Source organism: Euleptes europaea, chromosome 14 (assembly GCF_029931775.1).
Source record: "Euleptes europaea isolate rEulEur1 chromosome 14, rEulEur1.hap1, whole genome shotgun sequence".
Taxonomy (NCBI): domain Eukaryota; kingdom Metazoa; phylum Chordata; class Lepidosauria; order Squamata; family Sphaerodactylidae; genus Euleptes; species Euleptes europaea.
In genome coordinates, this window is record NC_079325.1 from 39,749,083 (window position 1) to 39,771,554 (window position 22,472).

A 22,472-nucleotide genomic window follows, 5' to 3' on the forward strand; every position below is an offset into this window, starting at 1 on the left:
TCGCTGCCTGTAGAGGGAGCGGTGTCCCAATTCTAGGACCTCTCCAACTATGTCATTAATGAGCGGCACCAATAAGCCAAAAAGGTTGGTGGTGGCGGCGGGAATTATTCAAAATGTAAATAAATAAAATTCACCAACTGTGAAATTACAGACAACTTTGCATGATGGTTTTTACTTACAAAACTCACCTCAAAGGGACTTTTACCAGCAATGTTGGCAAGGCAGAACAACCTTGCCAGTGTAAGGAATATGCAATGCAGTTGTATTTGAGGAACAGCCAGGGCTTAAAGGTAAAGCACATGTTCTACATGCAGAAAATCTCTTCTTCTCACACTTCCTGTTACAGGGGAGGAGGAAATGGTGGACGCAAGGAGTTGAGGCAAAGAAAGCCTGCTGGGAAAACTCCCACGTGGTTGCTCCTTTATCATTGCAAATTAATGCTATTCAGAGAATCATTGCTGTTGGAAACAGCCCAAGAAACACATTGCACCCCACCCAGGTTCTTGCAACAGTTAACCCCTCCTTCTAGGCATACTTACTGTAGCTGTTATTCTGACAGGCACGTTATGGCAAAGAATTAACTGAAAAGCCCTAATGAAGGTGCAAATGCAATCAAAACTGTGGAACAAATTCAGAATAGTCTGCCTTCTGAGTTGCCTGTAAAACGCTTTCAAGGCATGCTTTAAACCAGCTGCCCAATTAAAGCAGGTACACAAATAAGTACCGTAACACAAGAATGACTGCTCACACAGCCTATAGGAATCTTTGCCTCAGCTGTAGGTGGGGAGATGTCTCATATCCTTTTCCAGCTCAGATGCCAGTTGCCTTCCAAGGTTATAGCCCCTCCTCCCAGTCCAGTGTCTCCAAAAATAGTCAGGAGCCAGGGAGAAAGTGCGCCTGGACAGGCTGCAGAGAAAAAATACTATATAAAGAAAGTGTTGGGATTATGTTGTGGGGGGGAGAAGCTTTCCACAGTTTGTGGGGGGAGAGAGGAAAACGGGCACATCATGTGCTCTGACCCACTAATTTAAGAGAGGAAGAAAGACACAGAATAGAATGTACTACTCACACTTTCTGCAGCTGTGGATCCTTGTTTTGGGGAGAGGTTGCGGCTCAGTGGAGGAGCCTCTGCGTTGCATGCAGAAGGTCCCAGGTTCAGTCTCCAGGATCAGGATGTAGGTGATGTGAAGGACCTCAGCCTGAGACCCTGGAGAGCCACTGCCAGTTTAAGTAAACAGTACTAACCTTGATGGACTGATGGTCTGATTCTACATAAGGCAGGTTCATGCATATGTTTTAGCAACAATAAATAGGTTGTCAACAAGGAAACACAAGGAAATACATGGATGGTTTTAGTGTGTGCCTCCAGTCCTGCTTCACTCTCCCTTATACACACCCTTTACAATACTGGCACACATTCAACATATGCATACACAATGTGGTCTGAAGGCGTTTGATGCAGCAGCAGCCACCTTGTTCAAACTAAGCAGGTCTAGGCCTAGCCAGTTACTCAATGGGAAATCACATGCATACACCACCTTAAGCAGTAGAAAGGCAACATATAAAGGCAATAACTCATTGGCAATTCATCAACATTTCAATAAAGCAGCTTATTTCCTTTCCTTCTGAACCCATCAACAGCATACTGATACCCCCATTCTTAGCCTTGTGCACTGTCAGGTTTTAAAAATTCTTTGTACATTGGAATATTGATTAAACAATCCATACATACTCAGCTGCTGAACCAAAGTGGAATAGATGATATCTGTGATCTCCCCCTCCCCACTTGAATAGAACTGGCTCCCAGAATGCCAACACAGCCTGGATGGAAGATCTAGTTTAATATTAAAGGTGAATCTCTTCCTGGCCACTCAGAATAGAAGCATCCCACCTGCTTGAATACTCCATGGCATCAATAAATCAAGGGCCTTTATGTAGACTCTACAGCTCCCTTCTCCCTTTTGACCATGATTAACAACCCAGGATGCCAGAACAATCTCCAGTCTTGCCCCAGCCATTGACAGCCTGACTACATTTTACTAACATCCAAACTTCATTCCATGATTCAGTCACTAGCCAACTCATCTTACTTCCCTAACTTTGCATAGGTGGTCCTGCTGAAATCACTGGATTCCTTCAGCTCCCTCCACCAGTTCTCTTCTTACCTACTCTCCGACACCTTCCCTGGACTCTCATGAAGACAGTTTCAGAGGTCTGCAGTAGAACATCTAGATTCCAGTCCTGTAGCACCTTAGAGACAAAGAAGATTTTTCAGGGTGTAAGCTTTTGAGAGTCAAAGCTCCCTTTGTCAGCTCCCTGACGAAGGAAGATTTGACCCTTGAAAGCTTATATCCCAAAAATCTTGTTGGTCTCTAAGGTGCTACTAGACTTGAATCTACCTGGATGCAGGGTTGCCAGGTCCCTCTTCGCCACCAGCAGGAGGTTTTTAGGGTGGAGCCTGAGGAGGGTGGGGTTTGGAGAGGGGAGGGACTTCAATGCCATACAGTCCAATGGCCAAAGCGACCATTTGCTCCAGGTGAACTGATCTCTATCGGCTGGAGATCAGTTGTAATAGCAGGAGAGCTCCAGTTAATACCTAGAGGTTGGCAACCCTACCTAGACGTCTTTTCAGGATCCGGCTTGTATGCTTCGTTTCCCACCCACCTCTTTATTTCCCCTACCGCTAGTCAGTCTCTTCCTTCAAGTTTTTCTCCAGTAGCTCATAGCCAGGTAGGCTTGTGTGAAGCTTTTTACTGCAGAAATAAAGTTTTTTTTCCCATACAAAGAGCTATTTTTTCTTTAATTCATGCAGAGTGTGGCCCCAGGCTGGGGCCTTGGTAATCACCAGACAGATAGACCCCACATTAATTAATTGTCCTTTTGACATATGTTTGGTTCCAAAATGCACAGAGAACACTTTGAGCTCGGTGGACCCTACACATGAACCTGTACTGGTAACAGGGCCAGGTGTTTTTGCCATCAAGGCATATCTGACGTATTGTGACTCCTGGTGGGGTTTTCAAGGCAAAGAGATGTTCAGAAGTGGTTTGCCATTGCCTGCCTTCGCGTCACAACCCTGGTATTCCTTGGAGGTCTCCCATCCAAATACTTGCCATGGTTGACCCTGCTTAGCTTCTGAGATCTGATGAGATCAGGCTAGCCTGAGCAACAGTGCAATAGCTAACTAAATTTCAAAGATTTTTCTCAGTTTATTTTATTTGGGGGTAAATTGATCCCTCCCCTATTGTTTGTATTCTGTGCTTTAATTTCATATCTCATTAACCTCCCTGTGCCTATATGAGTTATTCTAAATGATTACCTAGAGCCATCTTTGGCTTTACAAACAGAGAAGAATTAATTCAATCATTGACTGCTATGACTTTACCCAGTGGTTGCTAGATAGGAATCCAGCCCTGCTCTTTCATTTATTTGCAAGGTCAGACTCAGAAAGAAGCAAATCTCTCCCAGATGTTGCAATGCAAAAGAACTAACTTGAGTCCTGGCCTATTAAGTTAACTTGTAGCTTACACAAATTACCTAGAAGGAACCTTTGTAGCTTCATTATAATGGGCGTTGCTCTCTTGGCAGTCTGACAGCTTCTATTTGAAGGTTTGATCTAGATATTTCTGATTCGTTATAAGATAACTTTTGTTTAGGACAGCCTTATCCTAAGGCTGTTTGGAAGCACTCACAAAAGACTAAAACAGAGTCCCACTGCATCACACCACATCAGATGCTGGAGCTTCTGGTATGACAGTACCTCACTCACTCCCCCATTTATTGGCAAATACCATCTCAGCCCCATTCTCCGTCAATTAACACTGGCCAAAGTTCCTCCTTCAGACATACTGCCTTTGGGGGAAGCTGTACCTCTGGGACAGAGTATATGCTTCATACGCAGAACAGGTTCGGTCACCAGCCTTAAAGAATCTTTAGTTGTTGTGAGACCTTTCTCTGCCGGAGGCCCTGGGAGAGTCAGAATAAACAATCCTGGGCTAAACACACAAATAATCTGGCAGACAGTAGGGCAACTTCATACTTACACTGTGGTTCCTCACCTGCCCATCTCTTTTCAGAATCGTTGCAATCTGTGCTTCGGGCTCTGCCTTTCTTCCAGCCGGTTCCCCCCTAAATAATATAATTGGTAATTAAGGTATGTTTTCCAAGGGCTGAATTTATCAGAGCCAATTAAATAATTTGCAAGGCAGATCCATTACATCTCAATCAAAATAGGCCGTGTGAACCCTGAGCTGCTGAAGTAAAGCAAGAATTCAGGTCCTCGAAGAAAAACTGCTACAGCTGTGGTACTATGTAGCTTAACTTCTGTCAACAGCCCTAGAAAAAGTTTGAAAGTTCCTTAAAATGTCTAGCTTACCTATCATACCAGTGTGGTGTAGTGGTTAAGAGTTTCGGACTGGTATCAAGAAAACCCAGGTTTAAATTCCACGTGCCATGGAAGTTCGCAGGGTGACCTTGGGCTAGTCACAATCCTGTGTAGCGGTTAGAGTGTTGCATTAGGATCTGTCAGACACAAGTTTGACTCCCCACTGTACTATGGAAGTTTGCTGGGTGACCTTGGGCCAGTCAAACACTCTTAGCCTAACCTACCTCACAGGGTTGTTGTGAGGATAAGACGGTAGAGAGGAGAATGATGTAAGCTGCTTTGGGTCCCTATTGGGGAGAAAGGTGTATAAATGAGTTAAATAAATAATTAATAAAAACCCAGATGCGAAGAAGCTTGTGTTCGATTAGAATTCTGCACATGCTGGGAGAAAAACCTGTTTTTCATATTTCTCACTGTCCTGGCATGGAAGGGCTGAGCACTTTGTTACAGGTGAGGGGATCACATTTGAGAATACCCTCTTACATTGAAAAAACATTCTACTAGTAGAAAGCTAGCATAGCAGGAATTACAACTTTCTTACTGATATATTAAGCATTTAAAAAAGTGCAGGCAGTTTTTCGTTTGAATGAGGAAGCATAAAAATGGCATCGGATCCCTGTAATAATACAATCCATCCTACCACCTTAGGATTCTACCACCCTTTCTGCTGTAAGTGTGGTAGTTGGGGTGACCACATTTTGAATGATTTGTGTTTTTAAAAGGTTTCTTGTAAATAGAAAAAGTAACACAGCATGGAACAGGATGAGCTAGAACTATTCTCAATAGCATGCTAGATTTCTATTCGTGGGGTAGAAATTTTTTAACAGAGTTTAAAAAGTAACTCCCTACTGCAGTCCAAAGCAAAACAGTATACTCAACAGCCAGAAAGGATCCTTTATTTGAATGTTCTTCTGGTTAAAGTCGAACAAACCATAAACCCCTTCCTGTAACCAATTAACCAAGCCAAACCTTCCTCCCCACAAGAGACTTGATTTTTACTTGCAGTGTGTTTTTTATATGGTGGGTGAAGAAATAAATCCCTTGCCTGAATGTCCTTTTGACCTTAAAAACAAACCAACCCAAACAATAACTGAACTTTTAGAAACCCTGCCAGAGTATTAAATCAGGATAAAATATTTGTGTGTGCGTTAAGTGCCATCAAGTCGCTTCTGACTCATGGCGACCCTATGAATGAAAGTCCTCCAAAATGTCCTATCTTTGACAGCCTTGCTCAGATCTTGCAAATTGAGGGCTGTGGCTTCTTTTATTGAGTCCATCCACCTCTTTTTGGGTCTTCCTCTTTTCCTGCTGCCCTCAACTTTTCCTAGCAAGATTGTCTTTTCCATAAATGTGTGTGTGTTAAGTGCCGTCAAGTCGCTTCCGACTCCTGGCGACCCTATGAACGAAAGTCCTCCAAAATGTCCTATCTTTGACAGCCCTGCTCAGATCCTGCAAATTGAAGGCCGTGGCTTCCTTTATTGATAAATACATAAATTTATCCATAAATACATAAATTTAAAAAATCCTAACACAGCTAGTTGGCTTCACATGTTCTTTCTCAGGTACTAAATGTTTCCACTTGCAGGGACAGCATTACTTTTTAATAGGGGACAGTACCCCCCCCTCGCCAACAGCCTAAAGTGGTACATTCCACTTCCTCGTGACTCCTGTTTAAATTATTTCAACGCTAATGTAAAACTTATCACAGAAGAGAACCGGGTTGCCGAAATCTCTTTCTCTCTCTCGAGGAGATTTTTAAGGGTGTTGTTTTTTAAACCTTTGTAGGGAATTTTTGCCCTTCAAGAGTTAAGGAAACAGTTATAAGTCTCAGCAGCTTCCTATTTGAGATCAAACCCAATTAATTAACAAGTTACTGCAGTAGGACACTCTATAAGGGGGCAGTACTAGATATATGAACACTGCACAATATCTATGTATTTATCTATTTTTCTTATTCCCTTGCCCTTTTTCCCTTTTGTATCCCATTATCAAAAATCAATAAAAATATTTATATAGATATTTTTTTAAAAAAAGAGTTAAGGAAACAGGACCCTCCCTGCCACCCCATGGTAGATTCCCAGTCCCCTCCCCCCGCTATCGAGCACCCTGGGTGTCAAGTCAACCCCGCTCTCCACAGCCTTTCCCCATACCCACCCCTTCACAGCTCAGAACTACATTTCCCAGCCGCCCCAGCGTGCCTTTCCCCCTCCCCGCATGCGCAGTGCTGGTTCTGGAGCTGGGAGAAGCGGAGGCAGGCGGGCGGCCCTAGGAGAAGAGCTCGCGCGGGGCGGCGGGTCTTGAGCGCGACCGAGGCGGCGTCGTCGAGGGCGGCGTCCTCACCCTCACAGGTCGGGTCTTCGGGGGAGCGGAGCCCTGGCCAGTGCAACCCTCCCCCGGGTTCTGCGGTAGGGCTATACAGGCATGGCGAAGGTATGGTGGGTAGGGGGCAGAGTCCGCCCTGGCTAGGGGGCTGGGCCTGGCCTGGCCTTCCTCCACCCCCTTGTCAGTCAGCGCCCCCCCCCGTAAATTTTGCATTGATTTTTATTTTTCCCCCCCCCCAAGAAAGGGGTTTTATTGCCCCCCCATATCTAGGATCACGATATTCCTCTTTCACCCCCTCAATGTCATTTGGATTTGTGTCCCCCCCTCCCTCTCTCCCATTTTGCTTTGATATTTCCTTACAGAAGGGGGGGATCTCCAACCATACTAAGACTTCTCTCTCTATTAGGTGTTTGTCATTTCTCTCCACACCCCTTTTGTTCAGCCTTTTGTTACCCCATCCAGTTACAACATGATTTGTATTAGTAGAAAAGGGCAAGAGTCCAGTAGCACCTTAAAGACTCACAAAAATATTTTCTGGTCGGGTATGAGCTTTCGTGAGCCACAGCTCACTTCTTCAGATATGATTCTTCAGATCTGAAGAAGTGTGCTGTGGCTCACGAAAGCTCATACCCTACCAGGGAATATTTTTGTTAGTATTGTCGAAGGCTTTCACGGTCAGAGTTCATTGGTTCTTGTGGGTTATCCGGGCTGTGTAACCGTGGTCTTGGTATTTTCTTTCCTGCTGGCGAAACGTCAGGAAAGAAAATACCAAGACCGCGGTTACACAGCCCGGATAACCCACAAGAACCAATTTTTGTTAGTCTTTAAGATGCTACTGGACTCTTGCCCTTTTCTACTACTGCAGACAGACTAACACGGCTACCCACTGTGAATTATCAACATGATTTGTATTGACACTCTTCCCCCCCCCCTCCCTCGGCCCCACTCTAACAGAAGAATATTCTTCCATCCTGTCCAGGCTTCTTCTCCTCTCTTTCAGCCTAAGATCAGGATATGTCTCCTTTCCCTAGTCGATTTGCCTTTTCACACTTCCCCTCTGTTTTCTTTACTCACATTTCCTTCTCTCTTTTTACACAAGGAGAGAAATTATTCCTTCTCTCCCCCATGTCAGCCTAAGGTCACAATAATCCTGCTTCCTTTGTCATTTATGTTTGTCCTTCCCCTCCAATTTTTGCATTTGCTTTCTTCCTCTCAGAATGAAAGGGTTTTTCTTTAATTGTATCAATATTCTCATTTTTTAAGGTTAAGGGGTGATAGTAAAGGGATGTGCTTTGCTTAGAAGCCCTTCCTCAAATGGTTGGAAGGGGGCTGCCACAGAGAGAGGTAGATTCCCCGCCTTGTGTTGTAATCTCTAATGTGAAAGGTATCACTGAGGCATATATTTTGGGGATGAGATGTCTCTGGTTTAAAAGGAAATCTTGTGTAGCAGGCTGGGGAAGACCATGGAGAGCTGTTGTCAATAATTTGGGCATGACAAGCCAGATTGCTGGCTCAGTATACAACAGCTTTCTAAAAATCGATCGGCATTAGGTTCAGCCCAGACAAAAGGAAGTATTTATCACAGTGTGTAATTAATGTAGGGAATTCACTGCCACAGCATGTGGTTGGGGTTGCAGCTGCTGGCTTAGATGACTTTCAAAAGAAAGAACGGAATACATTCACGAAGGAGAGGCCCATTAAATGCTAATAACAAGGACAGCTAAATGGAACATCCATGTTTAGAGGCAGTATACCTCTGAATACCAAGTGCTGGGGAGAAAACAGGCGGGGTGGGAGTTCTGATGCCTTAATTACGTCAAATAGAAAATCTAATGCTGGCATAGATGGGCTCTTGATCTGATCCAGCAGGGCTTTTTATTTTCATCAGAGCCATGCCTTTTGATGCCATGAAGCACTTTCCCCCTCTCATTTATAACAACTACTGCTACAGCAGCATTTATACAGTGCCTTGGAGTATTCTGAGCTCTTCATATATTTTATCTTGGCCTGAAGATGATTGGATTGCATGTGAAGGGAGGATTTTTATAGTGCAGGGATCCCTAGTGTGGATGGGGTGGATTGATGGGAATCTCTGTGCCCTTGGACATGTGTGGGATCCCTGTCAGTGAGAGGCTTGCACATCCAGTATCAGGGGTGAAGGAAGGTGGGTCCCTGCATGGCCTCGTCCTACCTGTGTGCTGAGGAATGAACTGGCTGCAGGATCCATGTGGGTGAGAAGCAGGCCACCCACTGTCAATGAGGGAGAGTTTTTACTCTTGCTGCAAGGTATAAGATTGCAGATAGGAGAGAAAGTACAAGAGGCGTATATTGACTTTAGAGCTAAAAGTGCCTTTGACGACATTAGTTGTTAAAAAAAATCAAGTTTATTCTTTCTGACTAATCTCTGTTCTGAGTTTTGTTTGTTGGTTGTGCTAGTGTGTGACAAAGTATTTGGATATATATATGATTGAGGTGATATACACTGATGCTGTATAAGTGATAGATTTCCCCCTGTCCTACTACCTTCTTCAGGTAGAGATGCCAAGGATTGAATCTGGGACCTTCTGCAAGCAAAGTAGGTGCCCTACCATGGTGCCATGGCCCATGTTACTACCTTGCTATGCAAAGCACTGTAGAATTCTTCAGTTAAAAGAACTTTCTCTGGTCAGAGTAGACCATACTGGGCTAGATAAACCAATGGTCCAACTTAGTATAAGGCCGCTCCATAAATTTATTAGGGAGGGGTGCACAAAATGTCCCTGGCTCAGTCCTTGCCATCTTCAGGTAAAAGAGACAGGCTTTTTTTTTTTTTTTTTGCCGTCAAGTTGCAGACAATTTATGGCGACCCTGTAGAGTTACACAAACAACAAAGGGGAAAAAACTTAACCCTAAAAAACTACAAAATTAAGTACCTGAAGGTCAAGAAAAAATTAAAAGTAAACATCCAAGGCCAAAAGTTATACATTCTAAAAGCTATGTCCATACAAAAATATGTATGTATTTATTACAGGCTAAAATTTAATAACACATATAACCCATATAAGGCCGTGTTTTATAAAATAAAAAGTAAACATCTAAGGCCAAAAGTTATACCATCTAAAAGTTATGTCTGTACAAAATATGCATGTATTTATTACAAGCTAAAATCTAATAAAATATATAACACGTATAAGGCTTTCGCAGGGCCTTATATGTGTTATTAGATTTTAAAAAGATAAAGGTCCCCTGTGCAAGCACCTGGTCATTCCTGACCCATGGGGTGACATCACATCCCGACGTTTCCTAGGCAGACTTTGTTTACGGGGTGGTTTGCCAGTGCCTTCCCCAGTCATCTTCCCTTTACCCCCAGCAAGCTGGGTACTCATTTTATCGATCTCGGAAGGATGGAAGGCTGACTCAACCTTGAGCCGGCTAGATTTTAGCTTATGATAAATACATATTTTGGATGGACATAACTTTTCGATGGTATAACATTTGGCCTTGGATGTTTACTTTTTATTTTTCTTGACCTTCGGGTACTTAATTTTGACCCTGTAGGTTTTTCAAGGCAAGAGATGTTCAGAGGTGGTTTGCCATTGCCTGCCTCTGCCAAGAGACCCTGGACTTCCTTGGTGGTCTCCCATCTAAATGCTGACCAGGGCCGATCCTGCTTAGCTCCCATCATTTATCGAGATCAGGCTAGCTTGGGCTATTCAGGTCAGGGCCAAGAGACAGTAGGTATTGTGAAAGACCTTGCTTTGTCAAGGGCCATAGATAGCCGCTCCCAGTTGGATTGTTCTGGACTAACTATGTTCAAGAGAGGGTGGAAAAACAAATACCTTCCCCAAGGAGGTTATAAGCCCCAAGGAAACAAGGTAAAAATTTGGGAGGGGGAGGAAAGACAGTGAATATGGGCTGCATATACATAGGCTTGGCTTCTGCCCAGGTGTATTGGGGGGGCTTGTTGCTGTTACTGAAAGTCACTGCATGTTACACAGAAGTGTACCAGGGATCACTTGGAATTTTGCCCTGAAGCTTGTTTTCAAAGTAGCAGGAACATATGAAGAAAGACAGAGATGCTTTTCTCTTATGCATAATACGTATCCTTCCTTCCTTAGGGCTGTTTCACACAATGTAAAATTTCTACACTGTAGGATTATGTGTGGCCATGTGGGACAGGGCTTTTCCAGCTTTGCTTCAGTTTTGAAATGCCTTCTCCTCCAGCTTTGTACTGAATGTGTGATGCTTGGAGCATCACTAAGATGGATTTGTTTACCCAAGCTTTTTTAGAAGGTGATTTTTAGTGAGATTATACTAGTATTTTTTAAACTGTCTACATTTTTACGTTGTGCATAAGCTGCTTTGAGCATCTTTGATGAAGCACAGCCAGGTTAGAAATTGTTAAGTAAAATGGATGAAAAGTGTGAGGTGCCTGTGATACTTGTATGCAAAGCTCAGACATAGCTCAGATAAGACCATATACAGGCTGTAACAGACAGTGATAACACAATCTCCTTGCCTTGGTGTGCTAACTCAGCGCATATAATGGGATAAACATGTTGGATGAAGTTCATAGAAGCTTGTGTGTATAAAATGCAGTCAAGTCATCACCGACTTATGGCAAAAAATATAACCGTTTTTGTTTAACATATTCCTGGTATAGAAAATAGGTGCAGGGGCTAAACCCCAGCTTGTGTAGGGTTTGGTGAATTTCTCCCTTATCCCCAATGTCTCTTTCTCCAGATGCATTTTAAGCAGTTAAAAAAGGAACTGAGATACGTACTCAAGATATGCAACTGTTGTTACGCTATATGGGAAGGTAGGGTGAGAACACTGGAGGATCCTACAATGGAATATATGGAGTAGCTGTCACTCCATCTGGCTGGTACGTAAAGCTTGTGATTTAAATTTGGATCCTTTGTTTTGTAAGGTAGTGTGTTACTTTTTTCTATACCATCTGTAGAAATAACAGGGATTATGATCTCTCTTCGTTGAGAGAAAGAGCTGATGTGCATTTACAGCCCTTCTGTATGGTGTATTACATTGGAGTTTTGTTCTGTCCTCCTTCCAAGGAGCTCTGGCACTGTACATCTCTTCATCACAACTTCATCCTCACACAGCCCTGTGAGGTGAATCTGGCTGCAAGAAAGTGGCTGGCCTGAGGTAACCTAGTGAACGTCATGGTTAGATGGGGATTTGAGCTCTGGTCTTGCTAGTCCATAGTCTAGCACTCTAACCACTACACCACATTGTAGCTTTGTTGTAGGACAGTGTCATCCACCCCATGGGCAAATGAACTATTCTGTTTACCTGTGATAAGTTAAAATGGACTCCAGGTGAACAAACAGGGAAGATTTACAAAAGTTGTGTATTTTTTTGGAGGGGGGGGGGAGTCACAAATGACCCTGGCCAGTGAAAACTTCTCTGTGTTAGCAACTCTTGTAGATATTTTTTCAAAGCTAGTTGAATATTGGATATGTGTCAGTTGTGAAGCCAAGCACTGGATTCTCTCCCCCTAAAAACAGCTTCCATCTTACGCTGCAGTGACAGAAATGTCACAGTTGCAGATGTTCATGTGTAAATCAGAGGATATGTGCCTCACTTTTGTTTGGTGTTTACCTTGAAGGGCTGGAGAGCCCTTGCTTCACTGTGTGTCAATAAAACCTTGGGAGAAAAATGTGAAGGAAATCAGTTGGGAACTGCTATAGTAACCGGGCTTTATTTGTTACGTTTTTATATCTTTTTCTCCCTCTTCCTGCTCAGAACTTGGAGCCGGACACATGATGAACTTGCATGTGTCATTGGGAGGAAATGAGGGTTTCGTTCTTTGGAATGTTTCAGGAAGGAGCATTGCGGGGGCTGCGTAGATACGGCTCAGCCAAAGCACCTCTGAGTCCTGTTGACTGATAAACAGAAAAGCCTTTAAAATCTACAGTTGAATTCAGCAGGACTTTAAAAGTGCCTAACTCATGGGAACTATCCAGCTAGCCTTCACATCCTGTTCTAAAATACGTTTTCTGCTTTCACTCTTAGTCTTGAGGAAATGCGCAGCATCCTAAACTTCTAATTCCTGGGCTGAAAAAAAGTATTTCTCTTTCTTGGGTGCCAGCATTTGGTTAATTTAAGACCTAGAACCTAATCTTTTGACCTCAGCCCTGCACAATGATGATCCTCAGTTTCCCAGCTAGCATCAAGCTTCTGGGTTACCTGGCTTTCCCCCAGCTCCTTACAGTTGACATTAGTAACTTACTGTCCCTGCTAAGGCCTCTTCCTGCATGAGCCAAACCTCCTACGCACTCTGGCAATGACCATTCATGTGTAGCCAGGTATGCAAATACTAAACATGGCCAACAGGCAAGCAGCCAAGAGGGCTGTAAAGGGGAAAAAAATCAGATTTGTAGGAATTGCTGTCATGTTTTGAGGTGGCCTGTGAAGCCAGGTGCCTCAAATAGAAGCTGCTTGTGGGTTTTTCCCCCCTAGCCCTGGCAACCAGCCTACCTAGACAAGCCACTGGGCCAGCTGATCTAGCATTTATTGATTTTCCATCCACGTATAGTTCAGCCTTGCAAATAAGTCTTCAGTCCTTATTTGCCTGCAATCATCTTTTTTCGTCCCACCACTGTTGCTGCTTCCAGTTCACAACGTGAAAGAAAAAGGACTAACTCCTTTCCAGTTCACGAAAGCTATCCCTGCCTGTTTGCATGCCCTCAGTTCTTGGCTTGCCCGAGGCAGCCATGTGAGCAGCTGTGTACAGGTTTGGTATCCTACAATTTGGATAGCAATGGAATTAATAAGCCGGCTCGGTGTGGGGGTTTTTTGGTGTGTTTTTTAACTTGGAGGGCTGAGTAATTCGGGGCTAGGTGCTGTCAATAACAAGTTCCTCCTTTGTTGTTATTCTTATAGGTGTTAGCAAGTAAAAAGTGTAGTGTTTTGAAAGATGGGCTGGTTCCAGCATTGCTTTGCCTTTCTTCCAACTTGTGTTTGACCTGCCTACTTTTGCTTTGGTAGACGAGTCCTGTGTTGGCTACAACAGGAAGCATCTAAGGAAAAACAAATTTCCCTGAGGGTTTCTTAGATGTGTGGGTAGGAATCTTTATAGAATTTGATCTAAATTTTGAAATGCTTGGTGTGGTCAGTCAGGTCATTGCACCAAAGGCTAAAATCAGGCCCTCCTGTTGCATGTGTTTGAGCCTTAAAGCTCTGCCTGTCCATTAATTGAATCGAATCACCAGCATCCAACTTTCTTTCCTGCTCTGGATTAACCAAGAAACAGACCACAGAACGTAACTAAGATGATAGATGCAAACTTGATTCTCAGTTTTTGACATCACCAAGAAAAGGGAGCAAATTCAGCCCCCGCCCCGATGTTCATGTCCCTGATTACATCACGTCACTTTCTCTCATATCAAGGAAGGAGGGCCAGTCACTCCTATGAGGAAAAGCGAAGAATTGCACTTGGGAAAGCAGTTGCGTTAAGCATACATAAACCCCCTCTTTCCACTCCTGGTCCTCTCTACCAAACAAATGTGACATCGCTCAAGGGCCCCTGTCATATACAAGATGGCACATGGTATCACCTCTTCAAGTTTCTCCTCAAAGCTTATTTCATTTATTTGGCTTTTAGCTTATCCCCTTGATCCTGAATCCAAGCCAAGGCTTTACGGATACTCAACCACATTTGTCCAACCACTTTCATCTCTCAGTACTCTCATCTAGTCCACCCTTCCCTCTCTTGGTCTCTCCCAAAACAAAAAAAAATCTAGTGGTACCTTAAAGGCTTAACAGGTTTAAGCTTATGTGTCAACAGACCTGTTAGTCTTTAAGGTGCCCAAAGACTCCTTTCTGTGTTTTCTGCAATAGTTCAAAATGGGCACCCCATTGGAATTTGTTTCCCCCCACCGTTGTAAACTGTAATCCCCTTGTGAACAGAGACCTGTTTGTCTACATTGAGAGGGACTATGGAGAAATAATAGAAGTAGTTATTTATAAGCATACTGTCTGCAATGTACCACATTCATCAGTCATGTGTAGTGGTTAGTGTTGGACTAGGATCTGTCAGACCCAAGTTTGAATCCCCACTGTGCCATGGAAGATTGCTGGGTGACCTTGGGCCGGTCAAACACTCCCAGCCTAACCTACCTCACAGGGTTGTTATGAGGATAAAGTGGAGGAGAGGAGAATGATGTAAGCTCCTTAGGGCCCTCAGTAAACAGAATTAGGGTGTAAATGAATAAATGTTGCAGAGACCAGTTGTCCCAGCCCCTCCCCCCCCCCCAGCAGGCTGCAAAATGTTTGGGTTTTTTTTGTCAAGCATGCAGTGACACTGCTGTGTCTCTTACAGCCATGGAGGGGTTAAAGAGTTCAACAAACACAAATTAGCCTATTCAGCTTCTTTAAGGTAAAGGTAAAGGTCCCCTGTGCAAGCACTGGGTCATTCCTGACCCATGGGGTGACATCACATCCTGATGTTTCCTAGGCAGACTTTGTTTACGGGGTGGTTTGCCAGTGCCTTCCCCAGTCATCTTCCCTTTACCCCCAGCAAACTGGGTACTCATTTTACAGACTTCGGAAGGATGGAAGGCTGAGTCAGCCTTGAGCCAGCTACCTGAAACCGACTCCCGTCGGGATCAAACTCAGGTTGTGAGCAGAGCTTGGACTGCAGTACTGCAGCTTACGACTCTGTACCACGGGGCTCCTATTCAGCTTCTTTAATGGTCTTTAATCTCTAAATGCCCTGAGCCTTCTCCCTCTTTTGATATGTTGCGATGAAAATTTCCATATTCTATACTGAGCTGTCCAAATTAATAAGTTTGAGTTGGCTGAGGTATCGCCAGATTTGTATTGTATGTATTTTTAATACTTGAGTTGCTGTGAGGGAGGATGGGTGGTTGTGTTGTAGTAAAACACTCTCCTGATTATACACTTCTTTCATGTGTTGGTACGGTAGCATCCACAATGAAATGAATTCTGCTTCTGTTGAAAACTTACAGCTCCAGCATTCATCTGACCTTTGGGGTGCAACAAATACTTCCGGCTTCCTCTGTATTTCATCCAGATCTTATAGTCACATGTTTAAGATTAAAATGCTTGAATGTAATGTCATAAGTATTGGAGTATTTACAGAAATTAATGTGTCAGAGGGCTGCAGACTTTATATTGTTCCTATGTCTGTATGGCATTTAAACCCATGGCCACAAGAAGTCCTTAGCACTTTTGCTCGTTTATGTGTCTTTGAACAATTAGTGTAATGTCTCAGCAATGCCAGCGTTGCATCCTGCAGTGAATCTATAAACAAGAGCTGGAAGTTACTCATATTTGATTCATGGAATTCCTTCTGGGAAGCAGTATATCCACTTCAAAAACAAATATAATATACGCAGTACATTTGTTGAGACTGAAAACGGTCAAAACATTTATACAGTATATGAAAAAGATGTGTCAGAGTGGTTTGCTGTAGCATGATCATGCAAGAGAGGTTCTGTATTCCTAACAGATGTACTCAGAGGTTCTGTATTCCTAACAGATATACCCTGTTACCTGTATAATCTATTTCTGTATAGTTGCCTTGAGGAGTGAGTAGCTGACAGAACGGGGTACGTATATTTAAAATAAGTTCAGTTAACCTTTCCATATGGCCATGCTCTTGTGATCTCTTTACAAAGTAGTTCCAATGTTATGCTAGAGTTGAACTCAGGATGCAGTGTTTAGCGCATGTGCCAGCCCTGCAGTGAGTGCATCTTGTCTTAAGCACAGATTTGCTTGCATAACGCAGTGGCTTGCCTGCCACTACCATTCATCTCCTATTTTTGAGTTTTAATGGGACTGATAGGCCATTGAGTCTCATCCCTTGCTTCATGCAGGAAATCCAAATGGAGAACTTCCCTAATAGATGCCTCTCCAGCCTCTGCTTGAAAATCTCTATAGTTCTTCCCCCATTCAAGATTATTGGTGAAATGATCTGATCATATGGGAAGCATCTCATCATATATTCAGTAGAAATCCACCCTTCTGTTACTTAAGCCAATGAGATGTAGTCTTCCCCACAGGAGCAACAGAGAACAAGTCTTTATGTGATAGCTCTTTGGTTGTTACCCAGCCAGAGTGGGGAGAATTGGGTGTGTTCTAGGTTGAGGGTTTACTTAATTTACACATGGCTGGAGTGAGGCCCGATAGGCCTAGCCTGGCTCACCTGAGCAGGCACACTAGAACAGGGGTGCCAAACTCATTTGTTACAAGGGCCAGATATGATATAAATGTCACTTGGTCAGACCGGGCCTTGCCACTCAGCCCAGATTTTTTTTTGGGGGGGGGGTGCTGCTTCAGCTGGCTCCCCAGCTGGCTAAGTGCTCTCAAGGGGCCAGATCCGTCCCCTGAGCGGTATGTTTGACACCCCTGCTCTAGAATATTCCCAGTAGAACCCTCTGCAATTGTCAGGGTTTCCTCTGCAGACAAATCAAATGCGAAAAGAGAGAAGGAAGCCTGAAACCCAGTGATGTAATGAATCTTGGAATATAATACCCTGGAAAACTTGAGTGTGGCTGTCCGCAAGTGGCATCAGAAGTGCCAGTGGATGATAACTGGGCATCCTGTTCTGTTATTAGTTGTGGAAAGCAAAATCTCCCTGCATGTATACAGTACTTGCTTCCTACAACCAAATTGGGACCTTGTGATCTTCTGGCTCTCAGGCTGTATGCATTTCCAGTCTCAAATTGACTTTTTCCAGGACTGGGGTCTGTCTGGTATTGTTGGAATGTACGGTTTTTGAAAAATCTGAATACTCATAAACACATACAAGAGGTGAGGGGGTGGGTAAAGCCCTCAAGCAGCATCTTATAAATTCATGCTGCGTTGATTCATGGGGTTCTTTTTCAGAAACCACAAGCACACTTGGTTTCTAACTGATCCAGCGATCTGAAGAGTTCTTGGAAGCTCATCCAGGGTTTCTCAGTGAGAATAGCTTTGAGGGGAAGAGCTGTAGTTCATCAGAGCATACAGTTTTCCTGCAGGGTGTCCCAATTTTAATCCTGGTATCTACAGTTAAAAGAATCTCAGTTGGCAGGTGAAAAGTCTTTCTGTGCTGGAGACCCGAAAGAGCCCCTCATAGGCAGTGCTGGGCTAAATGGATCAGGGGTCAGGTTTGGTAGAAGACGGTTTTGTGTGTCATTTCATACCACTTGCTCTGCAGGACCCAGAGTTAGTCATTTTCCCAGCATAGTGCAACTGCAGCATGTAAACGATTTGTAGCATTCACTGTGGAAACCTGACAAGGAACTTCCATATCTGGGTTGTAATGATTACACTTAGCAATGTGATCTTCCAGAACAGGCTGCGTTCTCAGTGTCTGCGTAGACTCCAGAGAAAGTGAGTCTGAAGTGCACAGTCATCTCTCAACAATATTTCTCTCGTGCTTCCCATTTTGCTGTATCCAAGTATCACTTTTATTCACACAGACAGTTTTAAGCACTTCTGAAACAGCATATGTCTTAGTCTTTTCTTTTTGGGTGGGGTGTTTCTGCAGAAATGTTGCAAGCAGCTGTGATCTCTGGTTTCTAGTTGGGATTGTGGTTCATGCTCTGGGCTTCCAGGGGACTGGAAAAGTACAGGTGTAAAAACCGTGGGAACAGGTAAAAGTTTCACAAAGGCCGGAACCAGAAATGTATTTAAGATCCCAGTTCGCTTGTAGGAGGAGGCACTCTCACAAGGCAGATGTCTCAAGTGGCAGAGTTCAGGCCCCATTGAGGGTGACAGTGTGGGGACACATACAGCCTGCCTTGGGGACACAGAAATAATTACATACTCTCATTAAAATACTCCTGTTAGTTTCAAGGATGCTTCCCCAAGAGAAGGCACTCCTTGGAAATGAAAAAGAACACAATTGTCTTCACTCAGGAGAACTTCCTGGTGGGTTTCCCCCTTGTTAATGAAAGTTTTTGTCATGTTGAGCCAGTCCTGACCACCAAGATCTCACTCTGATCAGCATCTGCTTTTCAGGGTGCCTAACAATGTTGGTATTCTTCGGCATTGGCACAAAAAATGTGGATGCCTGATTGACCAGGCCCCTTAAGAGTCTCTCTCTTTAAAATAATCCGGATTGCAGCATTGGGCTGGATGTGTGGATTTTCTCCAGAGTCTGAAACTTCCCTAGGAGGTAGGCACAAATAGTTAACTTCTGGTATTCAATGCTGCAAGAAGTAGAAATGGCCCACCAGCTTAGAAGGATTTACAGTTTTGGAGGTTGTTGTTTTTTGTCAAATTCATGGAGGATTGGTCAGTGAGTGGCTGTTAACCATGGTAGGCTGGAATGTATTTAATGGACCCTCAAAGTAACTAGATGGACCCTCAAAGTTCAGAGGCGCTCTACCACAGAATACCAGCTGCTGGTGGCAGTAGTGGGGTTTGGTTGTTGCCTTCATGACACTGCTTGTTAGGTTGCTGTAGGCATCTACTGGGCCACTGTGTGAAACAGGGCTGACCTAGATGACTGTCTAGAGTTGGATCCAGACTAAATTTTGTACTGGCAGAATGGAACTTTCCTGTCTTCCACCTGCAGCCCACTGATACCTATGAAATGCTTCTCCTGGGGGATAGAGGACCCTGTGGAATGCCATAAGGGGTGAGTTCTGCAGAAGGCATGGGGAATGAGAGGAAAATATCTGGAACTGGCCCCTAATCTGGTAGACATGCTCTTATAGTCTTTACAGTTTCAAAATTGAAAGCTTTTGTTGCCAGGAGTAGGTGTGTTTATTGTAGATGAGGGCCAACTGTGTCGTGTAGCTTCATTTTGAAATGTGTGAGGTTTTGGAGCTTCCCTGCAGTTCACTCTTTCAATTCAGAGCTTTCCCACTCAGTCCAAGACCTGAGCTGCTTCCATATTTTCCTTTTATTCTTATTTTCCACTCTTGTTTTCTCATTCATGGAAATCTGGTTCTGGATATTTGAAGGGGAGGGGATTGTATCCTGTTTATCCATCTAACTGTTGCTGTGACACTTCTCGCTGTGACACTCCCATCTAGGTATCGTGCAGACTTCTTAAACTGATCCTGGCAAAAATGGATCTGTCCGTTTGCCTAACTAAGGCCATTTATGTATGGGAGGTTTTGCCTTGGATTTGCCGCTCTCTAGATGCCTATTTTCCCCATCCAAATTCTCAAAACTCTGCATGGGGGCTTATTGTGGAATTTTGAGAATTCAGATGGGCAAAATGTGCAGCAAATCCAAGGCAAAGCCTCCCATGCATAAATGGCCTAAGAAGTGCAAACTAGCAAGTTAAAAGGAGGGGGGCAGTGAGTAGTGGTACTACTGCAGCAATTACTGGAGCACCTTGTGCCTAAACAGACTGGCTCAGAGCGGTTTCCTAAATAACGCTTGTGTTCCAAAGCCCGCCTGTGACGCACTGTGTCAACAGTGCACCACCCAGTATGGCTATATAAAATCACTTGTGAGGACTTGTTTGTAGGACTACTTAAAGGGAGTCATTTTGGGAAGGAAACACTGTTCCCCAGTGACATCCCGTAGAAGCTGTGGCCGTGTCTTGCATGCAGATGGTCCCTAGTTGTGATCCCTGGCATCCATGAGTCCATTACAGGAGGAAGGTGCGTTAAAATGGCTTAAATATGTCTTTTGCTGAAAGGCTTAGCAGGTAGCAGGACTGAAAAGAGACCTTCAGTCAAAATGGACAGTGCTCAGTTAGATAGACCAATGGCCTGACTAAATAGAAGGCAGCTTCACATCCTCCCCTCTGTTAGAATGTGTGACACTTTTCTCCCCCTCCTTTCACAAATGGTTGGCTGTGTTTGTGTGAGATGGCATTGAAAAGTGTTCTACCCCTCCCCCTTCTTCTGAGTAAATAAAATGATCCCACGCAATGTTGTGTGAGCATCTATTCTGAGGAGAGTGCATTATCATAAAAATGCTGAATAGTTCTGCTTTGACTAAATTGTTCCTTTGTGAAACATCAAGTTAAGAAAACAGCAGAAGTGCATGCTTCCACTGTGTCGAAACAGAGCCTTTATGAAACCTCATGAGAAGAGGGTGTGTGTGTGTGGGGGGGGGGGTTTGGATGTAAATGTGTTTAAAAGGAATGTTTTTTTAAAGAGTTGTGTCTTTTGTTTTTCGAAGGCCAGCTTGATCCAGGTATTGCAACCAGAAGGAATCAAAGCAAGGATGTTACCATGTATCAAAAGCCTTTGTCTGTGGGCTTGTCTTTAGGATGGAGCCTGTGAGCGCATCCAAGCACTTACCTGAAGCTGATCTACTTCTGTCTTTTATAATCTTTGCAGTGAGTAACCCACAGTTCTGCTGCCTGCCCTCCCCCCCAAGATGGTGAAACTGGACATTCACGCGCTGGCTCATCACCTCAAGCAAGAACGGCTCTATGTAAACTCTGAAAAGCAGCTCATCCAGAGGCTGAACGCTGAGGTGTTGAAAACTGCGGAAAGGTTGTACCGCACAGCCTGGATTTCCAAGCAGCAGAGGATTAACTTGGACCGGCTGATCATAACAAGGTGATGGCAGGTGTATCAGAAACCAAAAAGCCTAATCTCTCTCTTTTCCCTGTTCTCTCTGGTTAAGGGGATTGTGTCCTACCACTTTGCTCAGCTGATGATGGTGTATTCATCAGGTACCAGGAGCCCTTCACTGATGCAAAGGACTCTTCTTTTGAGCTCCTTTTGCCAGAGGAATGCAGCGCCCATTAATGGGGCAGAATGGTAGGAGAAAGTCAGTAGCTTCTGTTTGACTTTTTTCTCTTTTGTTGGTAAAGCAGCGAGCAAACAAGAAAAATTCGGAAGGACTTTGTTCACTGAAGCACTGCAAAAAATGTGCCAGATAATTTATTTACTTATTTCTAAAAAATTTTTTAAAAAATATTCTGTCTTAAAAAAATCCTATCAAGTCAATTAAAAAAATTATAGAAGCAAAAATGTTCCTAATAAACACAACAATATTATATAGAGTCTAAAACTAATTGGAGCAAACAGCAGAGAGACGAAGAGCGGCCACTGTAAACAGCATAGCTGGTTCCACCAAACATGTAACCAGACAACACTCTTTGCCAGGCATAAAGGCCAGAGAGCTGTGAGCTGATTCAGAAGTACCAGCCTGCCCCCTAAACATCTGGAAGAGTGTGTCCACCTCATACTGTAGGTAGGAGAAATGTATGTTCCAGTTCATCCCTGGACTAAATATTTTTATATAAAGAAAGGCTCACAGAATAATAGGTAAATATGTAATTTCATTTTAAAAAAAGAAAAATTGGTCATATTATTTATTAAGGTAGAACTAATTGGATTTTTCACCCCTTTTTTCTCCTTCCAAAATAACAGAATCATAAAGTTGGAAGGGATCACCAGGGTCATCTAGTCCAACCCCCTGCGCAAGGCAGGAAATTCCAAACTACCTCCCCCCCACACTCCCAGTGACCCCTACTCCATGCCCAGGCTTTTATTTTATTTTTACCTCTGTGCAAATGTCAGGATGTATATTGTAAAAGTATGCATGTGTGACCACTGAAGAAGGCCTCTCAAGGACCGAAACCCAGCTGGTCTTAATTTGGTAATTGTATGTACAAACATCAACTGTATATGTGTTGGTAATATATGTAAACATTGCTGTGCTTTTTAGGAAGCCTTATTTTAGGCCCTGTGTTTTTAAATACAATTGTGCACAATGTATAATGAAATAAATGTATTTTTTTGTTATAGTAGATAGTGTTTAGCTCAACCCCTTTGGTTTCCTTTATCCTGGATCACTCCTCGTTATTATAGGAATAGTAAGCTATTGCTAATTC

General features: G+C 43.6%; 2 protein-coding genes across 7 annotated transcripts in view; one reads left to right on the forward strand and one right to left on the reverse strand.

The window, feature by feature from the left end:
- MAPKAP1 (MAPK associated protein 1) overlaps window positions 1–22,472 on the reverse strand; it is a 408,697-nt gene that overhangs the window by 99,336 nt on the left and 286,889 nt on the right. The gene's annotated exons all lie outside the window — the stretch shown is intronic.
- GAPVD1 (GTPase activating protein and VPS9 domains 1) overlaps window positions 6,750–22,472 on the forward strand; it is a 54,193-nt gene continuing 38,470 nt past the window's right edge. For 4 of the 6 annotated variants that reach the window (XM_056860936.1, XM_056860939.1, XM_056860941.1 and 1 more), the window contains exons 1-2: window positions 6,750–6,814; window positions 20,965–21,189. In XM_056860936.1, the coding sequence (XP_056716914.1) occupies window positions 21,005–21,189 (185 nt within the window). In that variant the 5' untranslated portion in view covers window positions 6,750–6,814; window positions 20,965–21,004. The remainder of the gene's footprint in view (window positions 6,815–20,964; window positions 21,190–22,472) is intronic. The other 2 variants (XM_056860940.1, XM_056860942.1) reach the window with 1 other exon arrangement.